At 49.9% G+C, this 12,897-nt stretch overlaps 1 protein-coding gene across 1 annotated transcript in view; it reads left to right on the forward strand.

Moving 5' to 3' along the window:
• The window catches only part of LOC311328291 (3'-5' RNA helicase YTHDC2-like), a gene marked incomplete at its 3' end in the record, with an annotated part of 20,811 nt that extends 8,195 nt beyond the window's left edge, over positions 1 to 12,616 (forward strand). Inside the window, exons 13-27 of the mRNA XM_084462279.1 lie at positions 536 to 714; positions 1,128 to 1,224; positions 1,529 to 1,616; positions 2,641 to 2,721; positions 3,397 to 3,479; positions 4,559 to 4,664; positions 4,935 to 5,054; positions 5,681 to 5,953; positions 6,600 to 6,726; positions 6,924 to 7,132; positions 8,390 to 8,585; positions 9,073 to 9,179; positions 10,449 to 10,568; positions 11,620 to 11,816; positions 12,400 to 12,616. Coding sequence (XP_084318405.1) covers positions 536 to 714; positions 1,128 to 1,224; positions 1,529 to 1,616; positions 2,641 to 2,721; positions 3,397 to 3,479; positions 4,559 to 4,664; positions 4,935 to 5,054; positions 5,681 to 5,953; positions 6,600 to 6,726; positions 6,924 to 7,132; positions 8,390 to 8,585; positions 9,073 to 9,179; positions 10,449 to 10,568; positions 11,620 to 11,816; positions 12,400 to 12,616 — 2,200 coding nt within the window. The remainder of the gene's footprint in view (positions 1 to 535; positions 715 to 1,127; positions 1,225 to 1,528; positions 1,617 to 2,640; positions 2,722 to 3,396; positions 3,480 to 4,558; positions 4,665 to 4,934; positions 5,055 to 5,680; positions 5,954 to 6,599; positions 6,727 to 6,923; positions 7,133 to 8,389; positions 8,586 to 9,072; positions 9,180 to 10,448; positions 10,569 to 11,619; positions 11,817 to 12,399) is intronic.
• Between the last annotated feature and the right edge of the window lie 281 nt (positions 12,617 to 12,897).

Raw genomic sequence — 12,897 nt, forward strand, 5'->3', positions numbered from 1 at the left:
CCTCCCTCTCCTCCTCCCTAGTGAACCAGGCTCTCCCCTCCCCCTCCTCCTCCCTAGTGAACCAGGCTCTCCCCTCCCTCTCCTCCTCCCTAGTGAACCAGGCTCTCCCCTCCCTCTCCTCCTCCCTAGTGAACCAGGCTCTCCCCTCCCTCTCCTCCTCCCTAGTGAACCAGGCTCTCCCCTCCCTCTCCTCCTCCCTAGTGAACCAGGCTCTCCCCTCCCTCTCCTCCTCCCTAGTGAACCAGGCTCTCCCCTCCCTCTCCTCCTCCCTAGTGAACCAGGCTCTCCCCTCCCTCTCCTCCTCCCTAGTGAACCAGGCTCTCCTCTCCCTCTCCTCCTCCCTAGTGACCCGGGCTCTCCTCTCCCTCTCCTCCTCCCTAGTGAACCAGGCTCTCCCCTCCCTCTCCTCCTCCCTAGTGAACCAGGCTCTCCCCTCCCCCTCCTCCTCCCTAGTGAACCAGGCTCTCCTCTCCCTCTCCTCCTCCCTAGTGAACCAGGCTCTCCTCTCCCTCTCTCTCCCCTCCGCCCCCTGCAGCTCGTCCCTGGAGTCGGGGAAGCAGGACGAGTCGTCCCTGATGCGGTCGTCCAGCGCGGAGCTGAGTGCGGAGGACCAGGAGCGTCTGAGCGTGTACCACCACAGCTACGATGACGAGCGCGTGGACCTGGACCTCATCATGCACCTGCTGCACAGCATCTGCTCCAGCTCCGACGAGGGTGAGACACAGAGGAGGCCAGGGTCTCAAACTAAACTTGCTTATCCGCTCAGCTATTTTAACCTCAAACCTGAGGAGGCCTGAAGAAATTAAATGCAAGCTCCCCAAGGAGCTTTTAATGTTTTTGTAATACGCATTTATTCTAAAAAGGCGAAGTGTTGTACTTGTGCACTAGATTATGCTCTTAGTCACTTGTTTAGAAAGGAGATGCACTTGTGAGTTCTGGTGAGTAATAGTCCACTCACTACCTACGTTAAATGCAATCATTGTTAGTCGCTTTAGATAAAAGCATTTGCTAAATGACTAATGTAAAAATGTGACGTTCCTTCTGGCTTCATGCTGACATGGTGGTCTGTCCTTCCTGCTGACATGGTGGTCTGTCCTTCCTGCTGACATGGTGGATGTCCTTCCCAGGCGCCGTGCTGATCTTCCTCCCGGGATACGACGAGATCGTTGGACTGAGGGAACGCATTCTCGACGACGACAAACGCTTCGTCGACCACTCCCAGAGGTAGAACCTGTTTAGAGAACGTCTCCCAGAGGTAGAACCTGTTTAGAGAACCTGTTTAGTTGAGATTGTGTGTTCAGTCCTGGATCCCAGTGTTGAACATCTGGAATGAAAGCTCGTAGTTGATTAGATTAGCACATGCAGGCTGAAGCCTCAGAGGCTTGTTTATTCAGAGGCTTGTTTATTCAGAGGCTTTTTTATTTGTCAGGGACAGTGTACATTAAAGAATATTCCAGAATTAGCCCAGAAGGCTAGTGTCCATCTGTAGTCCCTGTAGTGACGGGCTGTGTGTGGTTGGGTCTGGCAGGTATCAGGTGTTCACTCTCCACTCCAACATGCAGACGTCCGACCAGAGGAGGGTCCTCAAGAACACCCCCGCTGGGGTGCGCAAGATAGTGAGTCCACACACATCACATGCTCAGAACACCCCCGCTGGGGTGCGCAAGATAGTGAGTCCACACACATCACATGCTCAGAACACCCCCGCTGGGGTGCGCAAGATAGTGAGTCCACACACATCACATGCTCAGAACACCCCCGCTGGGGTGCGCAAGATAGTGAGTCCACACACATCACATGCTCAGAACACCCCCGCTGGGGTGCGCAAGATAGTGAGTCCACACACATCACATGCTCAGAACACCCCCGCTGGGGTGCGCAAGATAGTGAGTCCACACACATCACATGCTCAGAACACCCCCGCTGGGGTGCGCAAGATAGTGAGTCCACACACATCACATGCTCAGAACACCCCCGCTGGGGTGCGCAAGATAGTGAGTCCACACACATCACATGCTCAGAACACCCCCGCTGGGGTGCGCAAGATAGTGAGTCCACACACATCACATGCTCAGAACACCCCCGCTGGGGTGCGCAAGATAGTGAGTCCACACACATCACATGCTCAGAACACCCCCGCTGGGGTGCGCAAGATAGTGAGTCCACACACATCACATGCTCAGAACACCCCCGCTGGGGTGCGCAAGATAGTGAGTCCACACACATCACATGCTCAGAACACCCCCGCTGGGGTGCGCAAGATAGTGAGTCCACACACATCACATGCTCAGAACACCCCCGCTGGGGTGCGCAAGATAGTGAGTCCACACACATCACATGCTCAGAACACCCCCGCTGGGGTGCGCAAGATAGTGAGTCCACACACATCACATGCTCAGAACACCCCCGCTGGGGTGCGCAAGATAGTGAGTCCACACACATCACATGCTCAGCACCACTCATCCATGGGCTTTGGCATTGAAGACCCCATTCATTCATTCATTCATTCATTCACTCACTCACTCACTCACTCACTCACTCACTCACTCACTCACTCACTCACTCACTCACTCACTCACTCACTCACTCGGACTTCAAGGAGACTGTGAGATGAAACTGACGTTTAAATCTTTCCTGCAGATTCTGTCCACCAACATCGCAGAGACCAGCATCACGGTCAACGATGTGGTCTTTGTCATCGACTCCGGAAAGGTTAAAGAGGTGAGGAATAGAGGTGGTGAAGAAAATCCATTCATGTAAGAATCGCTATTCTATTCACCATTACATCGCTATTCTATTCACCATTACATCGCTATTCTATTCACCATTACATCGCTATTCTATTCACCATTACTGATCCATTCACAAATTTAAAAAAAATAAAAAATAAAAAATGTCTTCATTAAAATTAGTTTTTATTATATATATATATATATATATATATATATATATTAGTGTTTCAAATTGTAGGCACGTCCCTGAATCGAATTGTAATTCAAATTCAAAAATTTCCAAACAATACCAAAAGCGTTTTTTTTTTCTTAATCAACGATTTATTATGCATGCATGCATGCTTGGCATGTATTTGTGTTTCCCCTACCATTACAGGACATATTTAATGTGTTACTGTATTTAACGGGCTTCTGTATTTAATGTGTTACTGTATTTAATGGGTGACTGCAGTCAAATGGTGGAAATGTCATTGAAAATTCTATAAATTATCAAATCACGATAATCGACTTAAAATTGAATCGTGACCCCAGGAATCAGTCAGATGGAATCATGAGATCACTACTGATTCCCACCTCTAGTCAGGAGCTCACTGAAGAAGGGACGACCCTCCTGTGAGAGATGGAAACTAACCATGCGTAATTGCCCCTCCCCCCCCCATCCCAGAAGTCCTTTGATGCCCTAAACCATGTGACCATGCTGAAGATGGTGTGGATCTCTAAAGCCAGCGCATTGCAGAGGAAGGGCAGGTGAGATGTCCAAAACACACCGTACTGTACCCTCCGCATTCATACTAGACCAGATCCAAACCCTCCGCATTCAGACTAGACCAGATCCAAACCCTCAGCATTCAGACTAGACCAGATCCAAACCCTCAGCATTCAGACTAGACCAGATCCAAACCCTCAGCATTCAGACTAGACCAGATCCAAACCCTCCGCATTCAGACTAGACCAGATCCAAACCCTCCGCATTCAGACTAGACCAGATCCAAACCCTCCGCATTCAGACTAGACCAGATCCAAACCCTCCGCATTCAGACTAGACCAGATCCAAACCCTCCGCATTCAGACTAGACCAGATCCAAACCCTCACCATTCAGACTAGACCAGATCCAAACCCTCACCATTCAGACTAGACCAGATCCAAACCCTCAGCATTCAGACTAGACCAGATCCAAACCCTCACCATTCAGACTAGACCAGATCCAAACCCTCACCATTCAGACTAGACCAGATCCAAACCCTCCGCATTCAGACTAGACCAGATCCAAACCCTCCGCATTCAGACTAGACCAGATCCAAACCCTCCGCATTCAGACTAGACCAGATCCAAACCCTCACCATTCAGACTAGACCAGATCCAAACCCTCCGCATTCATACTAGACCAGATCCAAACCCTCAGCATTCAGACTAGACCAGATCCAAACCCTCACCATTCAGACTAGACCATATCCAAACCCTCAGCATTCAGACTAGACCAGATCCAAACCCTCAGCATTCAGACTAGACCAGATCCAAACCCTCACCATTCAGACTAGACCAGATCCAAACCCTCAGCATTCAGACTAGACCAGATCCAAACCCTCAGCATTCAGACTAGACCAGATCCAAACCCTCAGCATTCAGACTAGACCAGATCCAAACCCCCAGCATTCAGACTAGTGTAGACTATGTAGGGCTGGTCATGTTGATGTGTGTATCTGGTGAATCTCTGGTGTTCTCAGGGCTGGTCATATTGATTGTGCGTGTGTGTGTGTGTGTGTGTGCGTGTGTGCGTGCGTGCGTGCGTGCGTGCGTGCGTGCGTGCGTGCGTGCGTGGTCTCAGGGCTGGACGCTGCAGACCTGGCATCTGCTTCCACCTCTTCAGCCGCCTCAGGTTCAACAACATGCTGGAGTACCAGGTCCCTCAGCTGCTCAGGATGCCCCTGCAGGTACACACACACACTCACACACTCACACACACACACACACACACACTCACACACAATCACACAATCACACACACTCACACACACACACTCACACACACTCACACACACACACACACACACACTCAAACACACACACACACACACACTCAAACACACACACACACACACACACTCACACACACACACACACACTCACACACACACACACACACACACACACACACTCACACACACACACTAGGGCTCAGTTAACATGTGTGTTCCTCTCAGGAGCTGTGCTTGCACACCAAGCTGCTGGCTCCCATCACCTGTCCCATCGCTGAGTTCCTGTCCAGAGCTCCTGAGCCGCCTCCCACCCTCGTAGTCAGACACGCTGTACAGATGCTCAAGGTAACAACCGCTAACCTTCCCCCCCAAACCCTAACCACTAACCTTCCCCCCCAGACCCTAACCCTAACCTTCCCCCCCAGACCCTAACAATGTCTTTACTTAAAGGAGTAGTAAAGGGAAAAATCATGTTTAGCCCTGTTTTAAGGTTACTTATGATCATATACAATGGTTCAGATCATAACGTTGACAAAACTAGCACTTTTGATAAAGTTGATAAAGTTGATCTACCACTGTGTTGGTCATACGATGGATGTGGGTGGGCACTGTGAAAAATCATTCAAAAACATGTTAAACTCTCGATTTCAAAGACAAGAAGAGCGGCTCGTCCAATGACCGCAGGGTCGGGGGTTTGAATCCCGGCTCCTCCTGTTCACATGTCGAAGTGTCCTTGGGCGAGACACTGAACCCCAGGTTGCTCCCAGTGAGCAGGCTAGCACCTTGCATGGCAGCTGCCGCCATTGGTGTGTGAATGTGTGTGTGAATGGGTGAATGAGAGGGAAAGTGCTTTGGATTAAATAAGTGTAATCCATTAGATCAGTGGTTTCTCAAAGGGAAGAGTAAAAGAGAGAGTGTTTTTCTTAGCGGAACCAAACAGACCCATTGTTCTCTCTCATTCTAACCCTCAGAGCATCGACGCCATGGACCCATGGGAGGACCTGACGGAGCTGGGCCACCACCTGGCCGACCTGCCCGTGGAGCCGCACCTGGGCAAGATGGTGCTGTGCGGCGTGGTGCTGAAGTGCCTGGACCCCGTCCTGACCATCGCCTGCACGCTGGCGCACCGTGACCCCTTCACGCTGCCCGCCCAGGCCTCGCAGAGGTGGGCGGCCATGCTCTGCCGCAAGCGCTTCACTGCCGCCACCTTCAGCGACCACATGGCCTTGCTCCGAGCCTTCCAGGTTTTTACTTTTTTTAAATTTAACCTTTATTAACCAGGCAAGTCGTTAAGAACACATTTTTATTTAGAATAGTGACCTGCAAAGCCTCTTGAGGGAAGGGGGGTGGGTCTGAAAAGGAATGTCAAAGTTATTTTAAAACCAACACAGTTAACAGACAACAGAACACATCCAAACAGTCAACACAGTTAACAGACAGCAGAACACATCCAAACAGTCAACACAGTTAACAGACAGCAGAACACATCCAAACAGTCAACACAGTTAACAGACAACAGAACACATCCAAACAGTCAACACAGTTAACAGACAACAGAACACATCCAAACAGTCAACACAGTTAACAGACAACAGAACACATCCAAACAGTCAACACAGTTAACAGACAGCAGAACACATCCAAACAGTCAACACAGTTAACAGACAACAGAACACATCCAAACAGTCAACACAGTTAACAGACAACAGAACACATCCAAACAGTCAACACAGTTAACAGACAGCAGAACACATCCAAACAGTCAACACAGTTAACAGACAACAGAACACATCCAAACAGTCAACACAGTTAACAGACAGCAGGGTTAGGGTTAGAATGTGTAACTGTGGTGTCAGAATGGCGGTTGACAGGTGTGTGTTTGTGGGGCAGGCCTGGCAGAAGGCCCACAGCGAAGGCTGGGAGAGATCCTTCTGTGAGAAGAACTTCCTGTCCCAGGCCACCATGGAGATCATCATAGGCATGAGGACCCAGCTGCTCGGGCAGCTCCGAGCCATCGGTGGGTCCCCTGGAGAACCTTTAGAACCTAGAGAACCTCAGACATCGTACTCATTATCTGTCCCTCCTTCCACCGTCCACGACTTGTTCTCATGTAGCAGAAAATCCAACCAAAGTTAAAAGAGCTTTAGCTAAAAAACTATAATGAGAAAGGACATGTCCATCATAGTGAAGTGTGTGACTGGGATTGGTCCCCAGGGTTGGTGCGAGCACGCGGGGGCGGGGACATCCGGGATGTGAACATGAACTCTGAGAACTGGTCGGTGGTGAAGGCGGCGCTGGTGGCGGGGTTGTACCCCAACCTGATCCACGTGGACCGGGACACCGGCTCGCTGTCCGGGGCCAAGGAGAAGAGGGTCCGTCTCCACCCCACCTCTGTGCTCAGCCAGCCTCCGACGTACAAGAAGGTAGGACCACCACCATCACTCACTCACTCACTCACTCACTCACTCACTCACTCACTCACTCACTCACTCACTCACTCACTCACTCACTCACTCACTCACTCACCCACTCACTCACTCACTCACTCACCCACCCACCCACTCACTCACTCACTCACTCACTCACTCACTCACTCATTCATACATTCACTCACTCACACATTCACTCACTCACTCACTCACTCATTCATACATTCACTCACTCACTCACATTGAAGGCTAAAGAAAGTTTGTCGTTGGGTGTTTGACTCATCCTGTAGTTGCATAGTCATTCACATGTTTTTGCTTCTATTGTCTCTAAATATAGCCATGGTGTTCAGCTCATCTCTAATGTAACTGTGGTGTTCAGGCTCTATTCTCATCTCTAATGTAACCATGGTGTTCAGGCTCTATTCATCTCTAAATGTAACTGTGGTGTTCAGGCTCTATTCTCATCTCTAATGTAACCATGGTGTTCAGGCTCTATTCATCTCTAAATGTAACTGTGGTGTTCAGGCTCTATTCAGGCTCTATTCTCATCTCTAAATGTAACTGGTGTTCAGGCTCTATTCTCATCTCTAATGTAACTGTGGTGTTCAGGCTCTATTCTCATCTCTAAATGTAACTGGTGTTCAGGCTCTATTCTCATCTCTAATGTAACTGTGGTGTTCAGGCTCTATTCATCTCTAATGTAACTGGGTGTTCAGGCTCTATTCTCATCTCTAATGTAACTGTGGTGTTCAGGCTCTATTCTCATCTCTAATGTAACTGTGGTGTTCAGGCTCTATTCTCATCTCTAATGTAACTGTGGTGTTCAGGCACTATTCTCATCTCTAATGTAACTGTGGTGTTCAGGCTCTATTCTCATCTCTAATGTAACTGGGTGTTCAGGCTCTATTCTCATCTCTAATGTAACTGTGGTGTTCAGGCTCTATTCATCTCTAATGTAACTGGGTGTTCAGGCTCTATTCTCATCTCTAATGTAACTGTGGTGTTCAGGCACTATTCTCATCTCTAATGTAACTGGGTGTTCAGGCTCTATTCATCTCTAATGTAACTGGGTGTTCAGGCTCTATTCTCATCTCTAATGTAACTGTGGTGTTCAGGCTCTATTCTCATCTCTAATGTAACTGGGTGTTCAGGCTCTATTCTCACCCCCTCCGGGGTCCAGTTCTCCTGACCACTTAAACAGCTTTCTGCAAGAAGCCCCCGTGAGGTAAAACCCTGCGTTTCCCTGCCTAGATCCCCCCAGCCAATGGGCAGGCGGCAGCCGTGCAGGGGCTGCCCACCGATTGGCTGATCTACGACGAGATGACCAGAGCCCACAGGATCGCCAGCGTCCGCTGTTGCACCGCCGTGTCGCCCTTCTCCCTGACTATATTTGGAGGCTGTGCCAAATTACCCAGCTCTGCCTTCCAAGAGCCGGCGGTTCTCAAAGGTAGCTCCTGACTGCCTGTCAAGAATTCACTCACTATTATATATGCTTCTAGTCAGTACTGCGTGTCTGTGTCTATTATATATGCTTGTAGTCTATTATACATGCTTCTAGTTAAATATGCTTCTAGTCAGTACTACGTGTCTGTGTGTGGTCCCTGATCGGTCCATGGTGCCGAGGGTGTACTCATTCCTGTGCTCCTGTGCTCCTGTGTTCCTGTGCTCCTGTGTTCCTGTTTCCTGTGCTCCTGTGTTCCTGTTTCCTGTGTTCCTGTTTCCTGTGCTCCTGTGTTCCTGTTTCCTGTGCTCCTGTTTCCTCTGCTCCTGTTTCCTGTGCTCCTTTGTTCCTGTGTTCCTGTTTCCTGTGTTCCTGTGTTCCTGTTTCCTGTGCTCCTGTTTCCTGTGCTCCTTTGTTCCTGTGTTCCTGTTTCCTGTGTTCCTGTTTCCTGTGTTCCTGTTTCCTGTTTCCTGTGCTCCTGTGCTGGGTGTAGACGAGGGGGTGAATGAGAGCAGTGACAGCGAGATGGAGGAGCGTTCCACAGCACACCTGGCACAGGTGAAGATTGACGAGTGGCTCAACTTTAAACTGGACAGAGAGGTAAGGAGGAAGTCCTACAGTATGATTGCGTATTATGGAGACATTGTTGTTTATGTTTAACTGAACTTTGTGCTTCATCGTCTCAGAGTCTGAGACAGTTGCTCCTCAGCCCAGGGGAGTCATTTAAACAGACGGACGTCTGTCTCTCTCAGGTGTAGCAGAGCTGGTGTTGAGGTTCTCTATCTCTCTCTCAGGTGTAGCAGAGCTGGTGTTGAGGTTCTCTATCTCTCTCTCAGGTGGCAGAGCTGGTGTTGAGGTTCTCTATCTCTCTCTCAGGTGTAGCAGAGCTGGTGTTGAGGTTCTCTATCTCTCTCAGGTGGCAGAGCTGGTGTTGAGGTTCTCTATCTCTCTCTCAGGTGGCAGAGCTGGTGTTGAGGTTCTCTATCTCTCTCTCAGGTGTAGCATAGCTGGTGTTGAGGTTCTCTATCTCTCTCAGGTGGCAGAGCTGGTGTTGAGGTTCTCTATCTCTCTCTCAGGTGGCAGAGCTGGTGTTGAGGTTCTCTATCTCTCTCAGGTGGCAGAGCTGGTGTTGAGGTTCTCTATCTCTCTCTCGGTGGCAGAGCTGGTGTTGAGGTTCTCTATCTCTCTCTCAGGTGGCAGAGCTGGTGTTGAGGTTCTCTATCTCTCTCTCAGGTGGCAGAGCTGGTGTTGAGGTTCTCTATCTCTCTCAGGTGTAGCAGAGCTGGTGTTGAGGTTCTCTATCTCTCTCTCAGGTGGCAGAGCTGGTGTTGAGGTTCTATCTCTCTCAGGTGACAGAGCTGGTGTTGAGGTTCTCTATCTCTCTCTCAGGTGGCAGAGCTGGTGTTGAGGTTCTCTATCTCTCTCAGGTGCAGCAGAGCTGGTGTTGAGGTTCTCTATCTCTCTCTCAGGTGTAGCAGAGCTGGTGTTGAGGTTCTCTATCTCTCTCAGGTGGCAGAGCTGGTGTTGAGGTTCTCTATCTCTCTCTCAGGTGGCAGAGCTGGTGTTGAGGTTCTCTATCTCTCTCTCAGGTGTAGCAGAGCTGGTGTTGAGGTTCTCTATCTCTCTCAGGTGGCAGAGCTGGTGTTGAGGTTCTCTATCTCTCTCTCAGGTGGCAGAGCTGGTGTTGAGGTTCTCTATCTCTCTCAGGTGGCAGAGCTGGTGTTGAGGTTCTCTATCTCTCTCTCAGGTGGCAGAGCTGGTGTTGAGGTTCTCTATCTCTCTCTCAGGTGTAGCAGAGCTGGTGTTGAGGTTCTCTATCTCTCTCTCAGGTGGCAGAGCTGGTGTTGAGGTTCTCTATCTCTCTCTCAGGTGGCAGAGCTGGTGTTCCAGCTGAGACAGAAGTGGCACAGTCTGTTCCTCCGGAGGATCCGCTGCCCGTCCAAACCCTGGTCCCAGCTGGACGACGCCACGCTGCGCGCCCTGGTCTCGGTGAGCGCTCACACACTCCGTCCAACGCTCACACACTAACGCTCACACACACTCCATCCAACGCTCACACACTCTCCATCCAACGCTCACACACTCTCCGTCCAACACTCACACACTCTCCATCCAACGCTCACACACTCTCCATCCAACACTCACACACTCCATCCAACGCTCACACACTCCATCCAACGCTCACACACTAACGCTCACACACACTCCATCCAACACTCACACACTCTCCATCCAACACTCACACACTCCATCCAACGCTCACACACTCTCCATCCAACGCTCACACACTAACGCTCACACACACTCCATCCAACACTCACACACTCTCCATCCAACACTCACACACTCTCCATCCAACGCTCACACACTCTCCATCCAACGCTCACACACTAACGCTCACACACACTCCATCCAACACTCACACACTCTCCATCCAACACTCACACACTCCATCCAACACTCACACACTCTCCATCCAACACTCACACACTAACGCTCACACACACTCCATCCAACACTCACACACTCTCCATCCAACACTCACACACTCTCCATCCAACACTCACACACTCTCCATCCAACACTCACACACTAACGCTCACACACTCTCCATCCAGCGCTACTGAAATATTCATGACAATCCCTAGGATTTTTAAAATTTTAAGTCAACGTTGATTTTCCACGTGACGTTTTGACGAAGCACGTCCGTTTGTGTGCAGGTGCACAGTATTAACACGGTAGTACCATGTTAATATCTATATTTATTACTAGGAAATTACCTGCAAATACCAGTAGTTACTAGTACTCGTTACAGTACCTGCGTAGTTACCCCAAAATAGAAGCATTTACATGGTATTACCCTGGTAACCACACAGGTAACTAGTAACTAATGGTAATTGCCATGTTATTACCCTGGTATTACCGTGGTATTACCCTGGTATTACCGTGTTATTACCCTGGTATTACCCTGGTATTACCGTGTTATTACCGAGCTGTAATGCAAAGTGTTAGCAGAGTGTTGGACTGAGCGGTGTCCCAGGTGCTAGGGGCGGAGGAGCAGGCGTCGGGCCTGCAGCAGCCCACCGGGATCGGCCAGCGGCCCCGGCACATGTGCCCCGACGAGCCACCCCAGACCTCCTCCTGGAGGGCCAACAACAGCCGGAGGACCCCCGGCAACGGAGACGCCCCGGAGACCCCCGACCACTTCCCCCTCCCCCCACACACCGGCCACGACAGGTCTGAGTCACATCAGTCTAATAGCAGGGCAGGTCTGAGTCACATCAGTCTAATAGCAGGTCTGAGTCACATCAGTCTAATAGCAGGTCTGAGTCACATCAGTCTAATAGCAGGTCTGAGTCACATCAGTCTAATAGCAGGGCAGGTCTGAGTCACATCAGTCTAATAGCAGGTCTGAGTCACATCAGTCTAATAGCAGGACAGGTCTGAGTCACATCAGTCTAATAGCAGGGCAGGTCTGAGTCACATCAGTCTAATAGCAGGTCTGAGTCACATCAGTCTAATAGCAGGGCAGGTCAGAGTCACATCAGTCTAATACGCAGGGCTCGGCCATGAGATCCAGACAACAGCACATCGCAATGGGGTTTTCCCACGATACTGTAATCGATTTTCCGAGGTACTGTATCAATACATTATAAAGACACACAAGAAGAATATACAGAGCAAGGCAGGGAATACACATGGATATATATATATATATATATACACATGGATATATATATATATATATATATATATGTACACATGGATATATAGATATGCATGAAGGATATAATTCACTCATTCACTCCTCCCATCTCAGGTCGTCCTCCAGGCTGTCCCCCGCCCCCCTCCACACCACAAAGCCCCAGGGCTCCTCCTCCCTCCTGTCCAGACCCTCCTCAGACGACCACTCCTCCGCCAGGTCCACCGACTCCTACAGCACCCCCTCCCCCACCTCCTCAGCGAAGGTACCGCCCGGCCCCGCCCGGCCCCGCCCGACCCCGCCCGGCCCCGCCCGGCCCCACGCGCGCCGCTAGTACTTTGTGCTGAATGTGCGTGAAAGGAGAGTGTATCTAGACCAGGCTTTCCTTTATCCGCTAATTACCGTGAGAAAACCTTTTTACCCAGAAAATTACTTGAAGTCCAACATTTAAATATCTATATAGAGCCCTCACCTTATATACCGTAGAGCCATAACCCCTGAAGACTGAACCATGTAAAAATGGCAGCTGTTTTTTTCAATCCACAAAATGGAACTGAGATTATAAGGACAATGTTGTTTTTTCTGAATCCGTCTGTTCTAATGTCAGCATTACAC

This window comes from Borostomias antarcticus, assembly GCF_949987555.1.
Source record: "Borostomias antarcticus genome assembly, contig: scaffold_65, whole genome shotgun sequence".
Classification (NCBI taxonomy): Eukaryota; Metazoa; Chordata; class Actinopteri; order Stomiiformes; family Stomiidae; genus Borostomias; species Borostomias antarcticus.